This window comes from Babylonia areolata, chromosome 8, assembly GCF_041734735.1.
Source record: "Babylonia areolata isolate BAREFJ2019XMU chromosome 8, ASM4173473v1, whole genome shotgun sequence".
Taxonomy (NCBI): Eukaryota; Metazoa; Mollusca; class Gastropoda; order Neogastropoda; family Buccinidae; genus Babylonia; species Babylonia areolata.
In genome coordinates this window covers 42,310,112-42,331,311 of record NC_134883.1, presented here as the reverse complement: position 1 = coordinate 42,331,311, position 21,200 = coordinate 42,310,112, and the positions used below count along the sequence as shown (strand labels likewise).

The following is a 21,200-nucleotide window of genomic DNA, read 5'->3' as shown; positions in this document are numbered from 1 at the left end:
GGTGGGTTATGGAAACAAGAATATACCCAGCATGCACACCCCCTTAAGCGGAGTATGGCTGCCAACATGGGTAAAAACGATCATACACGTAAAAGCCCACTTGTGTACGTACATATTATGAGTTGAAGCCCACGAACAAAGAAGAATCATTAATGCTTTATTACCAGTTTCTGAAACCGAATACATCTTTGCTCTGCAACTATATTTTTTACCCAGATTCATTCTTAATGTGAAGAGCTGCTTCGATTTCATGCCAGATAGCTCCAATTAAGTAAAGATTTCATTTCCATAGGTTAGCGAAAATCTGTTGAAAAAATTTTTTAAGCAGAGGTGGCTGGCATGTTTGGAAGAGCGAGTGGAGTGCATGGTGGATGTAAAGTCTAAACTGGTGATTTTTTTCCTATCATCCTTGTGACTCGAAGAAAAGGGCACATCAAAACCAGACCAGTAAAGCACATATTTGAACCAAAGACTGAATACTTGTTTCACATTAGTATATTTCACATTTCAGTCAGGTGTTTCCTCTGAAACTGGCACATTAAAAAAAAAAAAAAAGAAGTTGGAACCAATTTACCAGACCAAAAAAAAAAAAAAAAATCATGCGCTCTAGATGAAGTTCAAAACACATCCTTGCTTCAAAACATCCACTCTGATTAAATTAAAACATACATGATAAACCGTACAGCCATAAAGACTGTCATGAATGCAAAGAACACCGAGGTTAAAAGCATAAAGAACAAGCACACAACCTATCACGCATTATGTGAGTCGAGCTTCACAAAAGCAAAATCAGTCAATGACCCATGTCTTACCATCACAGATAAATGTCTCCTCTTCCTCTTTACACAACAGTGACCACCACTAATGTACATTATTGAATAAAACAAGTAAAATGTGAGCCACGTTCAATGACAATATTGTAATAGAAAACAGAATATTTTCTCAAACCCAGTGCACAAACCTTTGACCAGAACTTGATGTTGATAAAAGGCAACACACTTTTGAAACATACGTATGTATTGCTCCAAATAGAAAAAAAAAGAACTGAACCAAACAAGCCAAACTTGATCATTCTCCTTTCAATGAAGTACAAAACTTTCTGCTTCACAAAGTTTCCAGTCCTGTCTAAGGGACAAATCTTCAAGTGTACCAACTGGAACACAGATATTTCACTGATCAAAACATTTTCACCACCGGCATTCCCAGAGGTTTTTGTTTTTATGTCCGTGTTGTTAGTCAAAGTCCATGACCAGAAACCATGTCACAAAATGGTCGTCCATACTGTCTGACCAATATATATGTCGGTGCCAAGACTGACTCTCACAGCTGACTGTAATAGGTCTTCTTCTTCTTCTTCTGCGTTCACTCGTATGCACACGAGTGGGCTTTTACGTGTATGACCGTTTTTACCCCGCCATGTAGGCAGCCATACTCCGTTTTCGGGGGGGTGCATGCTGGGTATGTTCTTGTTTCCATAACCCACCGAACGCTGACATGGATTACAGGATCTTTAACGTGCGTATTTGATCTTCTGCTTGCATATACACACGAAGGGGGTTCAGGCACTAGCAGGTCTGCACATATGTTGACCTGGGAGATCGTAAAAATCTCCACCCTTTACCCACCAGGCACCGTTACTGTGATTCGAACCCGGGACCCTCAGATTGACAGTTCAACGCTTTAACCACTCGGCTATTGCGCCCGTCTTGTAATAGGTCTATTAACCCTTTCTGCACTGTCCTCAAGGATTACAGCCCTTCCCACTGGGAGGGGAGGGGGGAATTTTTGGATAATTAAATACTGAAAAATGACCATGAAGACCGGACATAGTGCCTCACATGTTGGTGTTAATACCCATCATATAAAATATCAATGTCAGAATTAAAATCATTGATACATACTGAAACGATTTGTTTTATACTTGAGTATTGCAACATTGCTTCACAATATCCACCCGTAAGCCACACTAATTTCTGGACAATTCAGATGCTGGAAAATGACCATGTAGACTAGACATATTGCCTCACATTTTGATATTCATAACTATCATTTAAAATATCAATGTCTGAATAAAAATAACTTTACAATAGCCAAAATCCTAAACAACACGGACAAATGAGTATGTAAATCACTAACATGTTGCCTGAGCTGTAAATGTTTATGACTATCATTCTAAATATCAATTCTAGCGATAACTGACATTGCCTCATTCTGATGTTTCAAATATCATTTCTAAGTACCATTATCAAAATAAATTGACTGCAAACATCTTGAAACAGACTGTTTTATGCTTGTCAAGTTTTTGAACTTCAATGTAATAATCAAAATTATACATCTTGAAACAGACTGTTTAATGACTTGGTTTTAGGTACAATCATACACAAAACTTGCAACGACAACAAACAAACAAAAAAATTGCTTAAAAAAAAAGCTTTGACTGGGATCAAGCTTCAACAGCTTTGTTGCCTGAAAATTATCATGAGTTTGTAAGAATACTAAAGAATATTGTCATAAAGGTGGACCAACCTGTTTGATTAATCTGGATTAAATGCCCAAGGACTGCTCAAGCGCAGGCACAAAATATGAAACCCTAATGCCTGAGCAGTGTTGAGGTATCTGCAGAATGACTATTCAAAAACCAAAAAAAAAGGAAGAAAAAAAACGACTAAAAGACCAACTATAATAATAATAATATAAATAAAAAGATGACATATTTGCACCAGTTCAATTGTTTGATTCAATTAGAAAAAAATGAATGTGAGATTTTACATACTTAACACATCACCAAATATAATGGAACCTAATGCACTACTATTATGATTCAACGGAAATACGGTCATGCTTGAAATGAAGTCACAAGTGCATTTTTAAGTATTTGTGTATGTACATATATATATATTATATATATATATATATATATATATATATATGCATGTATTTAAGCATGTGTAATATTATGACTGGTTCTTAGGAGTATCATGCTATACTATACTACCATTTAAAGAGAGAATGTGCTTATACATGTAATGTTCCATACATTTTATGGAAACCATGGGGTTTTTTTTCTATTGTGTTGCTTGACACACAACTCAGAAATGTGTAATCAATTCTTGGCTGATGCTAAGTATAATGCTTATTACTTGTTCTAACATCACACTGTTATCAATGTCTGATTGATTGATGTGGATACTTATATAGACCCTATCCTCGGTCAGAGACCAAGCTCTAAGCGCTTTACAAACACGGAGTCATTTGCACCACAGGCTGCCTACCTGGGTAGAGCCGACTGACGGCTGCCACTGGGCGCTCATCATTCGTTTCCTGTGTCATTCAATCAGATTTCAGACGCACACACATACACACTCAGACAGACATGTAACATTTTACGTGTATGACTGTTTTTTTAATTTATTTACCCCGCCATGTAGGCAGCCATACTCCGTTTTCGGGGGGGTGCATGCTGGGTATATTCTTGTTTCCATAACCCACCGAACGCTGACATGGGTTACAGGATCTTTAACGTGCGTATTTGATCTTCTGCGTGCGCATACACACGAAGGGGGTTCAGGCACTAGCAGGTCTGCACATATGTTGACCTGGGAGATCGGAAAAATCTCCACCCTTTACCCACCAGGTGCACCGAGATTCGAACCCAGGACCCTCAGATTGAAAGTCAAGTGCTTTAACCATTCGGCTATTGCACCCGTCCATGATAAAAACTTTCAGCCTGAACTTGTAAAAAAGTGAATAAAAAGAATAATAAAACAAAATGAAATTAAAAAAAAAAAAAAAAAATCAAACATTTCAGACAAGTCTCTTTCCTAAAACTTTGCAATGCAAATTGTTTGTTTGAGTTCTTCCAGTAACAATCTTTTAGAAGGTATTTTCCTTTAATCCTGACTCTAAATTTCTGCACAACCTTTTTCAGTAAAATAAGGTGCGTAAAATATTTTTTCAACAAAGAATAAACTTAATGCATATGCAGAGTTGTCCTTTCTTGTCAAGCTCAAACTTTTCTGGTATTCCCTTGACAGCCTGTTTTGATAGCTTTTTTTTTTATATCCTCTCTGTAAGTTTATGAGTACTTTTTTTTATGCTAAAACACATGCTTGCAAATAAATTTTGTTAAAAAAGCGCTTAACATTTGTCCTTACTTTTTGGTGCTTGAATACATTCTAGATCTAAGTGCCATATACCAGGTACATTGTTTTGCCGTCTACATTTACAGTTTCATGTTTATATAAACTTTGCTATTATTTCACAGTCATTCAACTGTTCTTCCGTTTTTCTTTGCCTTTTTTTTTCTTCTGTTAGCTCACAGTATGAACTGGGTTTTTTTCTTCTTTCTTTCTCCACTTCTCTTTGTACACGTCAACTTCTTTTTCAATCTCCCAACTATTTCATTCCTTTTACAGTGCCACCATCTTCCTTACCAACATACCACTACTAATCAGCTACAGTGTTTGATCCTCCAGTCATCACACATTCGTCAACTCTTTTTTTCCCCCCTTTCTTCTGCTGTCTCGCTGGACATCAGTTTGCGTCGTATTTCTTTCAGAAATCATTTCAACCTTGGCTCTTGAAACCCCCTAAGCTCTCTTTCATTCAGTTTGAAGTCCACTCTCACATTTAGGATTTTCAGCTGACTTGAATTCAATGACGTAAGTCTCATTTCACCTTGAACACAACTGTCAGTGGTGTTTTTTCCCTGTTCGACACATATCTGTGACGCATTTTCGGTTTGACACACATCAGTGACACATTTTGTTCGACACATCAGCAATACATTTTCTGCTTGACACATTAGTGCTGCGCTTTCTGTTCGACACATCAGCGATACATTTTTCTGTTTGACACATTAGTGCTGCACTTTCTGTTCAACACATCAGTGATACATTTCTGCTTGACACATTCGTGCTGCGCTTTCTGTTCGACACATCAGCGATACATTTTTCTGTTCGACGCACATCCTCCAAGGAAGCTGTACCCTCACACAGGTTGTTGGGGAACCCGCCGCTATAAATGACCACCACAGCTGGCTGGGTCACAAAGTATAAATGGCCCACAGGCACACACCCACACACACACACACACACACACACACACACAGGTGACTCCCTCTGTCAGTTGATGGCGGACGTGTGCGCCACAGAGGTGGGGATCAGGTCAATCAGGTTGCCTTTGGGCTGCGTCATGTTCTCCGGGAAGAAGCACACCAGCTTGTCGAAGAGCTCCGTCCTCTGGCTGAAGTGCTCTGGGGTGGCCTCCCCTGGGAGAACAAGCCACACAAATCACAATGAAGAAAAAAGAAAAAAGACAAAGGTCTCAAAACCATGCTCTAAAATTTTATTTCGACTTGCTCCATTTTTCGCAGGCCATGCAAATCATGGTGACAAATAAAAACAAAGGACAAAGTTCTCAAAAACATGCTATAAGATGGTAATTCGACTTAGATCCACTTTTCGCATGCCCATCATGAAATCCACAATGTGAAGGCATCAACAAATCATAGTGAAAAAAAAAAAAAAAGGTCTCAGAAAAAACGTGCAATAAAATGTTAATCCAACCTGCTCCATTTTTCACAAGCCAATCGTCACATTTCTTATCATGAAATCCTCGATGTGAAGGCATCAACAAATCATAGTGAAAAAAACAAAAAGGTCTCAGAAAAAACGTGCTATAAAATGTTAATCCAACTTGCTCCATTTTTCACAAGCCAATCATCACATTTCTTGTCATGAAATCCTCGATGTGAAGGCATCAACAAATAACGGTGAAAAAAAAAAAAAGGAAAAAGGACTCAAAAACATGCTATAAAATGTTTATTTGACTTGCTCTACTTTTCACAAGCCAGTCGTCGCATTTATCATCATGAAATCCACAATGTGAAGGAAACAAGCTAAAGTCAATGACTTGTTCTTTACCTGAATAAAACAAATCAAATATTCAATGTAAAAAAAAAATATCACTTGCATAAAAGCCATCACAGTTTGATGTCAAAGATTGTAGAACAGTCTGAGAATCTATGTATGGGTCAATTTCAACCCAAAAAAGCAACAGGAGCTGTGGCTTCTCTGAAGAGAAACTGTTTTGAAACCATGTACAATGACGTACATGCAAAACGCAGGCATGCCTACCCCCCAAAATATGCTTTTCAGGAACAACACACATTAGAATCAGGGATAGGGTATTATTTTCAGGAACATCTCAGCAAAACAAACAACAGTCGTCTGACAGCCAGAAGCAGTGGTTGTAAACATGGAAACATGCCTCCACTTTCAAAACGTTGTCCGCATTCAAAAAGTCAGTGCTTATCTGCATGCGCATCGGTTTTGCTGAAGTTACTTCGCCGGTGATGGAAATCGAGCGGACTTTCACAGAATGGCTTCGGTACTGTTCAGACAGTTGGGGCTTTGCACGAAGTGGCTTCTGTAATATTCGGCAGCATTTTCATAAGCACTTATTCCGTAAGTGTCTTCGGCAATGATCGGAAAGCCATTTAAGGGTTACACATGTCGGATTTTGTTCTTTTCCAGGACATGCAGCAAATATCTCTATTTCCAGGACACCCTGTCCATTGCAACAATTTTCTGGTACAAACACGGGCCCTCAGTAATGGTGGGCATGCCTGAAAACGCACTGAACAGCAAAACTTAAAAAACAGCTGTCATTCATTGAGCTACCAAGCAAAGAATCATTTCCATCACCACTGCTTTACGGCGTCATTGATCGCCAGAGCCAGACTGATGGCACAGCTGTGAACACCAGGAAGAAGAAGATCACCACTGCTTTGAACAACTACACTGCTTTAAACTCTCGCAAGCAGAAGATCAAATACACACGTTAAAGATCCTGTAATCCATGTCAGCGTACGGTGGATTATGGAAACAAGAACATACCCAGCATGCACACCCCTGAAAACGGAGTATGGCTGCCTACAAGTCGGGGTAAAAACGGTCATACACGTAAAAGCCCAGTCGTGTACAAAGAAGTGAACAAGGGATTTGCAGCCCACAAAGAAGAAGAAGAACTCTCCCGGTCCAGAATAGTCCTGCTGTTCTGCGAAGCTGCAGACTGCATACTCGTCAGTGTACAAGTTACTGGCAGATCCAGCCCATGACAAACTCGAACAGAAGGTAGTGCAAGCACAGGATAAACTGGCTAAGGATAGGACTTGCACCACCACGAACAACCCACTCGACAATCAATGCAGCCACCCAGATGATCTTACCTTCCCCGTGTGCGGAGTCCTTTGCAGAGTAGGTTTCAAACAGGTTGGTCGTCAACAACTGGAACTGCCATGCAAAAAAAACAACAACATAACTCTGTAAATGTTTTATGGTCAAAAAGCATTAATGATAGTCTGAGTAAAGTCACTGATCTGTGGATTTTGTAAATAACACACACACACAAACACACACACACACACACACACACAACCGAATGATTTTGTAAATAAAACACACACACACACACAACCGAACACCGGTTTATTACATAGACTCACATTGCTTACACAACTGAGTCAACGAGAAGCACTTTAGAAATATACTGTTGCACGCAAATATGAAAAGAAGCACTTAAAAGAGATTTTTCCGTTCTCCCAGATCAACATAAATGCAGACCTGCCTGTGCCTAAATCCCCTTTCTGTGTATATCACATGCGAGATCCAATAAGCATATCAAAGATCCTGTATCCATGTGAGTGTTCACTGGGTTATGGGAACACAAACATACCCAGCATGCACCATCCCCGACAACAGAGTATGGCTGGCTACACAGCAGGGTCAAAATGGCCATACACGTAAAAACCCAAAATATAAATGCTGAAGAAGAGGGGAGTTGCAGCCCAAAAAATGCTGAAAGACAAAAACAAAAAATAGCACTATGTACACCTATTACCGTAAAGTTTGGTCTATTGAGCGCACTGGTATATAAGCCGCACCCACTAAATTTTGGAAAAATTGAACTTTATACATACATAAGCCGCACCGGTTTATAAGCCGCACTTATTTCAGGTACCGAACACATACTGATACTACAGAAAAGCTGTCGATACTGTAGGTTGTGAAATAAACACAAGCGGGAACAACACAAAGAAAAGCAAGCGAAAATACTGCTAGTGCCACAAAAAAATAATAAATAAACACAATGAAAATAAGATCCATAATTTAGGGATATTTATTCAACGTCATCCTGCTCACTGAATCCACTAAAATCTTCGTCTTCAGTGTCCGAGTTGAAGAGAACCAGCACAGTTTCCTCCGCCATCTTGTCACTGACTTCAGCCTCGCTTTCACTTCATGAACATGAAGGTGGAGGTCGCTGCTGGTTTGTCGCTTGCACTGTTGTCTGCTAGGTCGATCGCCTTCAATTTGAAGGCTGCATCATAGGCATAACGTTGTGTTTTCGGCATGATGAGGGTGTACGCTTGAGCAGAGTCGAACTGAATGCTGATCTGAAGGCTTTAATGTGTGTGGATTTGATTTATAAAACATGAACAGTTAGCACACTATCCTGAAGCTCATCCAAAAATTCATGGACAGAAATCATTTTGGTGAGTTGAAGGGCAGCTAAGAGTAGACGAGAACGTGACACTCCCGGGATCGTTAAAATCCGCAAATAAGCCGCATCATTGTATAAGCCGCAGAGGTTGAAGCTGGGGTAAAAAAATCGCGGCTTATAGACCGAACTTTACGGTAATTCATGCTGGCAACTATGTGTTCTTTCAGATTATCTGTTCTGTCACATTTACATGTTTACTGTGTAAAAATGTTCACATTAGCATATATGAAGAAAAAGATTTTTTTTTTCCTTAAAAAATTCCTTTAAATACTTCAAACGAATCATCACCTAAACTACACAAGGCTATCAACAGCAGTGACTCATGTTCTCAATAATTACTTCCTGCGTTTCATGATGAAGGCGTTGACAATAACCACTGATAATAACACACACACACATCAAACAACACCACAAAAGTTTTGTGTCAATGATCAAAAGTGAGCGGGGGTGGGGAGAGGGGGAGGAGAACATTCCCAGAAATGCCAACTGTTACGATTTCGCTGTAATTTTTATTTTTATTTTATTTTTTAATATTTTTTTTCTCAAGGCGTTGGGTTACGCTGCTGGTCAGGCATCTGCTTGGCAGATGTGGTGTAGCGTATATGGATTTGTCCAAACGCAATGACGCCTCCTTGAGCTACTGAAACTGAAACTGTAATTTGTTACGCTCAATCGCAGTTTGTTCCGACATTACGCCAACATCAAAACTGTTCCGACGAGTTCATCTTCAACTACATAGCATGGTCACATGCTTTCCTGTTGTAGCATTACCCAGACGCTCTAGATCTGTCGATCACGAGGCCAGGGCAGTCACTACTAACCTTGGTCTCACGTGATGATACTCAGCTAATCGCATGCATGTTTTCATTGAAACAGCACTGAGTGTGGACCGATCAGCTTAACTGTTTACCCGAACAAGAGAGAACATGGCTGAATCAAGTTGCGTCTAGGTCAAACTTCGTCTGTGACCAGTGGATTAAGCTATGGAGTGCGAGGAAGGAAAAAGCTGATGTGGCTCGGAGTCTGAGTGTTCCTACCAAATTCTTCTTCTTCTTCTTCTTCTGCGTACGTGGGCTTCAACTCCCACGTTCACTCGTATATAAGCGAGTGGGCTTTTTACGTGTATGACCGTTTTTACCCCGCCATGTAGGCAGCCATACTCCGCTTTCCGGGGTGTGCATGCTGGGTATGTTCTTGTTTCCATAACCCACCGAACGCCGACATGGATTACAGGATCTTTAACGTGCGTATTTGATCTTATGCTTGCGTATACACACGAAGGGGGTTCAGGCACTAGCAGGTCTGCACATATGTTGACCTGGGAGATCGTAAAAATCTCCACCCTTTACCCACCAGGTGCCGTCACCGTGATTTGAACCCGGGACCCTCAGATCGAAAGTCCAACGCTTTAACCATTCGGCTAGGGTGCCCAAATTCAAAATGTTCCTGCCAAATTTCACTTATTGTTCCTACAAACGGAGGGAGGTGGCAGAATGGTTAAGTCGCTCAGCTGCCAATACAGACAGTGCACAAGGGTGTGGGTTCGAATCCCACTCTCGCCCTTTCTCCCCAAGTTTGACTGGAAAATCAGACTGAGCGTCTAGTCTTTCCAATGAGACAATAAACCGAGGTCCCATGTGCAGCAGGCACTTGGCACACTGAAAAAAAGAACCCATGGCAACAAGAGTGCTGTCCTCTGGCAAAATTATGTAACAAGAAATCCACTCTGATAGGTACACAAAATATATAAGCATGCACTCAAGGCCTGACAAGCGCATTGGATTATACTGCTGGTCAGGCATCTGTCTAGCAGATGTGGTGTAGCGTATATGGATTTGTCCAAACGCAGTGACCCCTCCTTGAGAAACTCAAGCTGAAACTCCTGCAAACACTTGGCAGGGGGTTGGCATTTCTGCATTCCTAAACTCTTCACACTCCTTGAGGTTGTTCACCAAATTTCCTGATTGTTCCTACAAACACTTGGCAGGGGTCAGCCTCTCTGCATTCCTAACCTCTTCACACTCCTTGGGGTTGTTCACCAAATTTCCTGATTGTTCCTACAAACACTTGGCAGGGGTCAGCATCTCAGCATTCCTAACCTCTTCACACTCCCTGAGGTTGTTCACCAAATTTCCTGATTGTTCCTACAAACACTTGGCAGGGGTCAGCCTCTCTGCATTCCTAACCTCTTCACACTCCCTGAGGTTGTTCACCAAATTTCCTGATTGTTCCTACAAACACTTGGCAGGGGTCAGCCTCTCTGCATTCCTAACCTCTTCACACTCCCTGAGGTTGTTCACCAAATTTCCTGATTGTTCCTACAAACACTTGGCAGGGGTCAGCCTCTCTGCATTCCTAACCTCTTCACACTCCCTGAGGTTGTTCACCAAATTTCCTGATTGTTCCTACAAACACTTGGCAGGGGGTCAGCCTCTCTGCATTCCTAACCTCTTCACACTCCTTGGGGTTGTTCACCAAATTTCCTGATTGTTCCTACAAACACTTGGCAGGGGTCAGCCTCTCTGCATTCCTAACCTCTTCACACTCCTTGAGGTTGTTCACCAAATTTCCTGATTGTTCCTACAAACACTTGGCAGGGGTCAGCCTCTCTGCATTCCTAACCTCTTCACACTCCTTGGGGTTGTTCACCAAATTTCCTGATTGTTCCTACAAACACTCGGCAGGGGTCAGCCTCTCTGCATTCCTAACCTCTTCACACTCCTTGGGGTTGTCCCTGTCCACGGTGTCGTACACCTTGGTCTGCAGGTAGGTCATGGCCGTGCGGCTGTCGGCGCTGGCCATCTCCAGGTAGTGGAACTTGCGGATCAGGAAGCAGCACCGCCTCAGCAGGAACTTGTGTGACGGCCGTGATAACTGCACAAAGCAACAGAGAGAGCTAGGCAAAGCCGGGATAACTGCACAAAGCAACAGAGAGAGCTAGGCAAGGCCGTGATAACTGCACAAAGCAACAGAGAGAGCTAGGCAAGGCCGTGACAACTGCACAAAGCAACAGAGAGAGCTAGGCAAGGCCGTGATAACTGCACAAAGCAACAGAGAGAGCTAGGCAAGGCCGATGATAACTGCACAAAGCAACAGAGAGAGCTAGGCAAAGCCGGGATAACTGCACAAAGCAACAGAGAGAGCTAGGCAAGGCCGTGATAACTGCACAAACAACAGAGAGCTAGGCAAGGCCGTGATAACTGCACAAAGCAACAGAGAGAGCTAGGCAAGGCCGTGACAACTGCACAAAGCAACAGAGAGAGCTAGGCAAGGCCGTGATAACTGCACAAACAACAGAGAGCTAGGCAAGGCCGTTGATAACTGCACAAAGCAACAGAGAGAGCTAGGCAAGGCCGTGATAACTGCACAAAGCATCAGAGAGAGCTAGGCACGGCCGTGATAACTGCACAAAGCAACAGAGAGAGCTAGGCACGGCCGTGGATAACTGCACAAAGCAACAGAGAGAGCTAGGCAAGGCCGTGATAACTGCACAAAGCAACAGAGAGAGCTAGGCAAGGCCGTGACAACTGCACAAAGCAACAGAGAGAGCTAGGCAAGGCCGGGATAACTGCACAAAGCAACAGAGAGCTAGGCAAGGCCGTGATAACTGCACAAAGCAACAGAGAGAGCTAGGCAAGGCCGTGATAACTGCACAAAGCAACAGAGAGAGCTAGGCAAAAAAAAGAAGCATATTATAATGTATATGTACATATACAGTTGGGCCAACAGCAAAGTGAGAGCTGTATTATTGATGATTTCTCCACTGCAATGGGAAATCATCTATAGCTTAGTCTTTTGTGAAGGACTATGACTCTCAAACTAGGAGGCAAAATTGCACTGGCTCTTAGTGCTGCAGCCTTGGGGGCTAGTTGGCCTTTGGGAACCATTCCAACGCCGATTGCCATAAAACCCTCTTGGCCAAGAGAGTGGGGATGTAACCTAGGCAAGACACTCTCCACTATAATCAAGTTCTTGCCCAGATAGTCCGGACAGCGGTCACCTCCTCTGCTGTTCTGATGGTTATGGTTGAACATGACTGACTATCATACATGACTGTCATACACACATGTATGTACTCACATGTGTTAACACACTACCAGTTCTGCAAAGTATACAATTCTATTTTAACAGCAGATGCAAAACATTAAACATGGAAAAGCGCATAACGCACATGTACACTTACATCTCCAAACATGTAGTACTGACACACTTCCAATTCCAAAAAAGCAAATCATTCCATTCAAAAAGCCAATGCCAAACATTATGCAGCTGAAAGTGCTTTTAATTTTGTTTTTTGGGAAGGCATATTACCTTTTAGTTGAAAAACAGTAACGGAAATAAATCCAGCAAGTACCATACCATATCAGATAAAAAACAAATTCCACCCAAACTGAAAAATACAAGTTACTGGAAATAATGTTTGAAATACATCACTTGTATACAATATATAATAAAAATAAAGAAATAAATAAAACAGAAGAAAACTATGTGGAAAAGATTAACAAATAGTAAAGAGTGGTAACTCCCCACACACAAGGTACATAACTTCAAACCAATGCTGCTTACGCTACCAATTCAGATAGAACACAGGTAAATAAAAGGTACATTGGAACAAACCCAGACACTTATCCACAAAAAAAAAAGCGCCGGGCTTGCTCTTATACAGATCATCTGACATGTGCACACAGCAGCAATGACAGAAAAAATGTGCAAACACAAATTAGCTTTTATTCAAGACTGGCATAGCCTCTTTAATTCTGAACAAGCCACACAGAACACACGGATAATACAGAACAAACACATGGTTGCCTCGGTGGTTTTTCGACTTGAAATTAATAAACAATGAGGCCAGGAGATCAACAAATAGTAAAGAGTGGTAACTCTCTCCACTCACACACATGTGGAAAAGAAAGTACACTGATAACAAGAGAACGAAAAGATGGTGCTGGGTTTTGTTTGGGTTTTTTTTCCAAAGGTGCACATTCTGCGATCTGCTCAGCACTTATGGAAGTCCTTCTGTACCCCTTGTACAGATACACATATTGACACACATAGGACACACACGCACACGCGCACACACACACACACACACACGCACACACAAATACGGTCAGTGCGTGAAAGAGGGAGAGAGTGAATGAGTCTTTGCACAAGATGTAACACACTAGTGCAAGAAAAAAACCCAGACATGCATAATCTTATGCTGATTAAAAAGTGCAGAACTCGTCCATCAGCAGAATATCACACTGATAAAGAACTGTGTGTGAGTGATGTGAATGCATGTATGTGGCTGGGAGAGTACATTGAGTTTTTTTTGCTGTTGTTTTCTGTTTGTTTGATTTTTTTTTGGGGGGGGGGTGTTCTTTTCTTGAGGGGGGTGGGGGGTGTTCCTTTTTTTTTTTTGTTTTCTGTTTGTTGCCTTGAGGGGGGTGGGGGGTGTTCTTTTTTTGTTGTTGTTTTCTGTTTGTTGCCTTGAGGGAGGTGGGGGGTGGGGGTGTTCTTTTTTTGTTGTTGTTTTCTGTTTGTTGCCTTGAGGGGGGTGGGGGGTGGGGGGTGTTCTTTTTTTGTTGTTGTTTTCTGTTTGTTGCCTTGAGGGGGGTGGGGGTGTTCTTTTTTTGTTGTTGTTTTCTGTTTGTTGCCTTGAGGGGGGTGGGGGGTGGGGGTGTTCTTTTTTTGTTGTTGTTTTTTGTTTGTTGCCTTGAGGGGGGTGGGGGGTGTTCTTTTTTTGTTGTTGTTTTCTGTTTGTTGCCTTGAGGGGGGTGGGGGGTGTTCTTTTTTTGTTGTTGTTTTTTGTTTGTTGCCTTGAGGGGGGTGGGGGGTGTTCTTTTTTTGTTGTTGTTTTTTGTTTGTTGCCTTAAGGGAGGTGGGGGTGATTTTTTTTTGGGGGGGGGGTGTTCTTTTTTGTTGTTGTTGTTTTTGTTTTTATTTTCGGCCGATGAAGAAAGACACGTGAAGAGCACTAAAATAAAATGAAAGGAAAAAGGAGAGAGACAAAATGCTCCATGATCTTGCATGCAACTGAAGCCACACACACACACACAAAAAAAAGAAGAAAAAAAGTCCTTCTGTACCTGTAAGGACCAGAAGTCATCCAGCCTCATCTTAGGTAAGCTGTCTTTGCCAGGGTTGCCCCCAAACAAGTAATGTTTCTGGAAAAAAAACACACAAAAAAACCAACATAAAACACACGCACACATTCAAAAGATAAAATTTCACAACAAAATGTGAAACTATGTAAGGGTTGACCCCAAACAAGTAATGTTTCTGAAAAAAAACCAAAAAACACACATTCAAAGATAAAATTTCACAACAAAATGTGAAACTTCGTAAGGATTGCCCCCAAACAAGTAATGTTTCTGGAAAAAAAACAAAAAAAAAAAAACACACACACACATTCACAGATAAAATTTCACAACAAAATGTGAAACTATGTAAGGGTTGCCAAGTAATGTTTCTGGAAAAAAAACACAAAAAAACACACACATTCAAAAATAAAATTTGACAACAAAATGTGAAACTATGTAAAGGTTGCCCCCAAACAAGTAATGTTTCTGAAAACACACACACACATACACACACACACACACTAATTCAAAGATAAAATTTCACAACCAAATGTGAAACCATGTCAAATATTGGAAATTCAGAGACTTTAATGTCATGGGGTGAAGTTTTGTGAAGTTTAATAGTAAAAAAAATCAATCAATCAATCAATGATAACTTTCCAAAAAATAAGCAGAATGATAATCTTGTGGGTTTTTTTTTTTCAAACATACATTTTTTTTTTAAGCCACGTGACCTTCAACAAAGATTAAACTGATTTCCCATTTACATGGCTTTCAGCACACAAAAGTCTACTGTGCATGATGATGAATGAGAAAGTTTGCAAGACATTCTAGAATAAAGAGATAGAAAGACACAAGACACCACTCCGTACTATCAAATTCTGCAAGACATTCTAGAATAAAGAGATATAAAGACACAAGACATCACTCCGTACTATCAAATTCTTCAGAACATGCAAACTTAAAATACAGATGGGGTCACCGGTGTATAAATGCACACGATTTAAGACTCAAGGTGTGTGTGTGTGTGTGTTGTGTGTTGTGTGTGTCTGTGTGTGCAGTGCGTGCATGTGTGAGTATGCACAAGTTTTTGTATTGATATGAACTTGTATGTATCCTCATTTTTACTGTATCTGTGTTTGTGTATGCTTTTCGATTTATGTTCGTACCTTGTTATGTACTATCCCCCCCCAATATTCCTTGTGACCTCGGTACACTTGGTAATAAAGACATAGTCTAGTCTATTCTATAAATTCTATAACCCCTTTCGGCTCTTTCTCACACTCACACACACACACACATGCACTCTCTCTCTCTATCTCTTTCTATCTCTTCACACACACACACACACACACACTCTCTCTCTCTATCCCTTTCTATCTCTTCACACACACAGACACACACACACACTCACACACACTCTCTCTCTCTCTCTCCCTTTCTATCTCTTCACACACACACACTCACACACACACTCTCTCTCTCTATCTCTTTCTATCTCTTCACATACACACACTCACACACACTCTCTCTCTCTCTATCCCTTTCTATCTCTTCACACACACACACTCACACACACACTCTCTCTACCTCTTTCTATCTCTTCACACACACACACTCACACACACACTCTCTCTCTCTCTATCCCTTTCTATCTCTTCACACACACACTCTCACACACTCTCTCTCTCTCTATCCCTTTCTATCTCTTCACACACACACACACACTCTCTCTCTCTATCCCTTTCTATCTCTTCACACACACACTCTCACACACACACTCTCTCTCTCTATCTCTTTCTATCCCTTCACACACACACTCTCACACACACTCTCTCTCTCTCTATCCCTTTCTATCTCTTCACACACACACACACACACACACTCTCTCTCTCTCTCTCTATCCCTTTCTATCTCTTCACACACACTCACACACTCTCTCTCTCTCTATCCCTTTCTATCTCTTCACACACACTCACACACTCTCTCTCTCTCTCTATCCCTTTCTATCTCTTCACACACACACACACACACTCTCTCTCTCTATCTCTTTCTATCTCTTCACACACACACACACACTCTCTCTCTCTCTCTCTCTATCCCTTTCTATCTCTTCACACACACAGACACACACACCACACTCACACACACTCTCTCTCCATGCTTGTGCTTGTGCCTAGGTGTGTGTGTGTGTGTGTGTGTGTGTGTGTGTGTGTGTGTTTGTGTCTTATTATTACCATGCTTATGCATTTATGCAGTATTGTGTATGCATGATATGACTTTAAAGTAGTACTGTGTAGTGCATGCAGTGACATATATATATAATATAGTATTGTGTAGACCCTGTTTCAGGGCAGGGACTGGAAAAAAAAAAAAAAAAAAAATGCCAGTGCTTATCTATTATCCTCGAAAATAAAGAATTTTATCTCGTCTTGTCTCTCTCTCTTTCTGTCTCTCCATGCACACACACACACACACACACACACACACACACATCATCATACACAGTACAACAACATTACACTCATGCGTAATTCATTCATCATATTCATCACCTTTCGTTTGTGATCGTAGACCAGCTGGTGAGCGAATCGTGGCACCGGTTCTATGTGCTGCATCTTGATCCAGTACTGCTGGCCCGTGTTCTCGTTTTTGTAAATACACGACCTGCCAAAAAAAAAAAAAAACCCATCTCATTCCTGTATAATTTCCGAACAATGTTTCCACACTAGGTGAATGGTTTCTGTCACTGTTCTTATTTAACTGAGCTATATATGCTGTGTTTCATGTGAAAAGGAAATATCTGACTGAAGATTTTCGGAATTTTTAGGTTAAAAGTCCTCTCTAACCGATGAACAAAGAACTAAAAAAAAAAAAGAAGAAAAAATACGTCTTCATATTACACTTCTTCCAAACCAGCATAATTATAAAGGAAATTTTCTATCTAAAATTACGCTTAAATAACATACGTACCGTGACCCAACTAGTGCAGACTCCGGCAGGGGTCTGACATTCCTGTCCTGTACAAAGTACTATCCGCCTAGGCGGAGAAAATGAAAGTACTACAGCCGATAACCTCCCGGATGTAGGTAACGTCCCCTTTGTCCCCCTGGCTAGCGCCCTCTTTTGACGGCAGCCATTTTAGCTTTAATCACTGCCTTTCTTACCAAAGTAAAAAAATTAAAAAATTAAAAAAATAAAAAGCATAAAAATATATTTAGGATATTATCATATCTTAAAAATTTTCAAACAAAAAAACAGGTGTTCTCATGGTAATGAGGCAATTCCTTACGACTGCTGTGACCAACAACGCGTTTACACAGTGAAATGCAACAGAGAGTAGTGATCAACAGTGAGCTCACCATTTATCTCTGCTGATGTCATAGACCCAGAAGGAGTTCTTCACGTTGTCCCTCTTGTCTTTGTCTCGACTTAAACCCTGGAAAAAAAAAAAATCAAACTGCACACACCGTGCTCATATCATTTTCGACCATGACCATCAGAACAGCAGAGGAGGTAACTGCTGTCCCAACCGTTTGAGCTACAATTTGATTATAGTGGAGAGTGTCGTGCTCAAGTTACATCCCAACTGTCTCCGCCAAGAGAGGGTTTCAGGACGGTTGGCGTTGGGATGGTTCCCAAAGGCCAAATAGCCCCCCCAAGGCTGCAGCACTAAGAGCCAGCACAATCTTGCCTCCTAATTTGAGAGTCATAGTCCTTCACAAAAGATTAAGCTGGAAACAATTTCCCATTGCATTGGAGAAACCATAGATAATACAGCTCTCACTTTGCTGTTGGCCCCAACTGTAAACTTATGTCAATCTGTGATATAAGCTCATTTCTACTGGATGCACACTATATTAAACAATTAATTAAACAAAGTCAACAATGCTCTTTTTTCTTCAATTCTCATTCCAGTATGATAAATAGAATTGTGCAATCAACAACCATCCACCTGAAGATCTAGTCATCAACCCCATCCACATGTAATATGCGGCTTTTGTTCATGTGTGTGTGTGTGTGTGTGTGTGTGTGTGTGTGTGTGTGTGTGTGTGTGTGTGTGTCTGTGTGTGTCTGTGTGTGTCTGTGTCTGTGTGTGTCTGTGTCTGTGTGTCTGTGTCTGTGTGTGTCTGTGTCTGTGTGTGTGTGTGTGTGTGTGTGTGTGTGTGTCTGTGTATGTGTGTCTGTGTCTGTGTCTGTGTGTGTGTGTGTGTGTGTGTCTGTGTGTGTGTGTCTCTGTGTGTCTGTGTGTGTCTGTGTCTGTGTGTGTGTGTGTGTGTGAGAGAGAGAGAGAGAGAGAGAGTGTGTGTGTGTGTGTGTCGGTGTGTGTGTGTGTGTGTGTCGGTGTCTGTGTCTGTGTGTGCAGTGCATGCATGTCTGAGTATGCACAAGTTTTTAGATTGATATGCACTTGTATGTATCCTAATTTCTACTGTATCTGTGTTTGTGTATGATTTTCGATTTATGTCCATATTCCTTGTGACCCCGGTACACTTGGTAATAAAGACATATTCTATTCTATTCTATCTACTAAAAGAACAAAAGCAAGAAAACAGGCTAAACATTCCACCAACCTGGAGCCTGATTCTGTGGCTTTCAATATGTAAACGTTGGGTTACACTGCTGGTCAGGCATCTGCTTGGCAGATGTGGTGCAGCGTATATGGATTTGACCGAATGCAGTGACGCCTCCTTGAGCTACTGATACTGATACTCATACACAAAACTCCTGTGTCTTGTTCAACAAACCCTAGAGGTGTGTACGGTTTAGAGCAATCTGTCAAAATATCATTATCGGGGTAAGAAACCTTTGTATAGAACGTTTGAAACATTTTTGTCGTGGGGCATATACTTTAAGAATTTTAACTGGAAAAAAAATGAAGTCTTTCAAAATCTTACCTGGGAACATGGAACTGCCTTTTAGCCGGTATGTGTTAACACAGGCAGTCTATGTACTCACTCAGTTTCATAATTAAAAAAACATTATTTTGTGATGCAACAAAAAAAAATCTCTGGAATGGTTTACACACAGATATTAAAGCGTTCTTGAATCTCTATATTTTTGTGTTCAGGTTTGAAAAAGGAATTTTTTTTTTTCCTAAAATTACGTTTATCTAACATACTTACCGTGACCCACTAGTGCAGACTCCGGCAGGGAGTCTGATTCCTGTCCTGTGCAAACTACTATCCGCCTATGCGGAGAAAACGAAAGTAGCTACGGCCGATAACCTCCCGGAAGTTGGTTACCTCCCCTCTGTATCCCTGTCTAGCTTCGTCTTTTGACAAAACTGAACGAATCTTTGAAAACATGCAGAGATTTTTGTATTTGTATTTGTATTTCTTTTTATCACATCAGATTTCTCTGTGCGAAATTCGGGCTGCTCTCCCCAGGGAGAGCGCGTCGCTATAACACAGCGCAACCCATTTTTTTTGTATTTTTTCCTGCGTGCAGTTTCATTTGTTTTCCCTATCGAAGTGGATTTTTCTATAGAATTTTGCCAGGAACAACCCTCTTGTTGCCGTGGGTTCTTTTACGTGCGCTAAGTGCATGCTGCACACGGGACCTCGGTTTATCGTCTCATCCGAATGACTAGCGTCCAGACCACCACTCAAGGTCTAGTGGAGGGGGAGAAAATATCGGCGGCCGAACCGTGATTCGAACCAGCGCGCTCAGATTTTCTCGCTTCCTAGGCGGACGCGTTACCTCTAGGCCATCACTCCACAGATGCCAACCCCTGTCAAGTATATGTAGGAACAATCAGGAAATTTGGTATGGACACTCGGACTCCGAGCCACATCAGCAAACGTACATTTTATCTACAATGCGGACAACACTTGCGCCTGCCTGCGACATCATGTGACTGCTACGATTAAGCTGATCGGACCAGTCAATGCTGTTTCAATGTAAACACGCATGCGATTAGCTGAGCACCATCATGTGAGACAAACATTAGTAGTGACTGCCCCTGGCCTCGTGATCGATAGGTCTTGAGCGTCTGGGTAATGTTACGACAGGAAAGCATGTGACCATGCTATGTAGTTGAAAATGAACTTGTTGGAACAATTTTGACACTGGCGTAACGTAAGAAGAAACAGCAACGGAGCGTAACAAAATACTGGCATCTCTGAACATGTAACATGCAAGTTTGACTTCACCCATAGGTCCAGACACCCCCACCTCCACTCCCACCCCCCTCTGAACTCACCGATAAAACATGGATCTCATTCAGGTCGGGGTCTAGTGTGGCACGTTGTGTAAAACCTGAAAAATATTATCATTGTTTCTGAAAAAAAAAGGAACAGAGAGAAGCAAAAAAAAAAAAAAAAAAAAGACTTAACAGAATATGAAAATAATAAATAATAATGGTGATAAAATATGGACAGAATATATATTTTTTTTAATTCAAATAAAAAAAGTCAAAGGCATTACAAATTAAAATCATCTTACCTAGAATCTTTTCCACAGTAAGAATAAAAATCATTTCCAATGTAAAAAGAGAATGGATCAATGCTTTATCAAACATTCCAGGCATATATCACCAATGACCACCAAACTTATTTTCTCAAGGCC

At 41.2% G+C, this 21,200-nt stretch overlaps 1 protein-coding gene across 3 annotated transcripts in view; it reads right to left on the bottom strand.

The window, feature by feature from the left end:
- Positions 1 to 479: 479 nt before the first annotated feature.
- LOC143284827 (muskelin-like) overlaps positions 480 to 21,200 on the bottom strand; it is a 56,458-nt gene continuing 35,737 nt past the window's right edge. Inside the window, exons 15-21 of one of the 3 annotated variants that reach the window (XM_076591883.1) lie at positions 20,836 to 20,891; positions 17,993 to 18,069; positions 17,186 to 17,297; positions 14,637 to 14,714; positions 11,275 to 11,439; positions 7,232 to 7,295; positions 480 to 5,269 (exon numbers count right to left, since the gene is read on the bottom strand). In XM_076591883.1, the coding sequence (XP_076447998.1) occupies positions 5,124 to 5,269; positions 7,232 to 7,295; positions 11,275 to 11,439; positions 14,637 to 14,714; positions 17,186 to 17,297; positions 17,993 to 18,069; positions 20,836 to 20,891 (698 nt within the window). In that variant the 3' untranslated portion in view covers positions 480 to 5,123. Of the gene's footprint in view, positions 5,270 to 7,231; positions 7,296 to 11,274; positions 11,440 to 14,636; positions 14,715 to 15,035; positions 15,117 to 17,185; positions 17,298 to 17,992; positions 18,070 to 20,835; positions 20,892 to 21,200 lie in introns of those variants that run through there. The other 2 variants (XM_076591884.1, XM_076591885.1) reach the window with 2 other exon arrangements.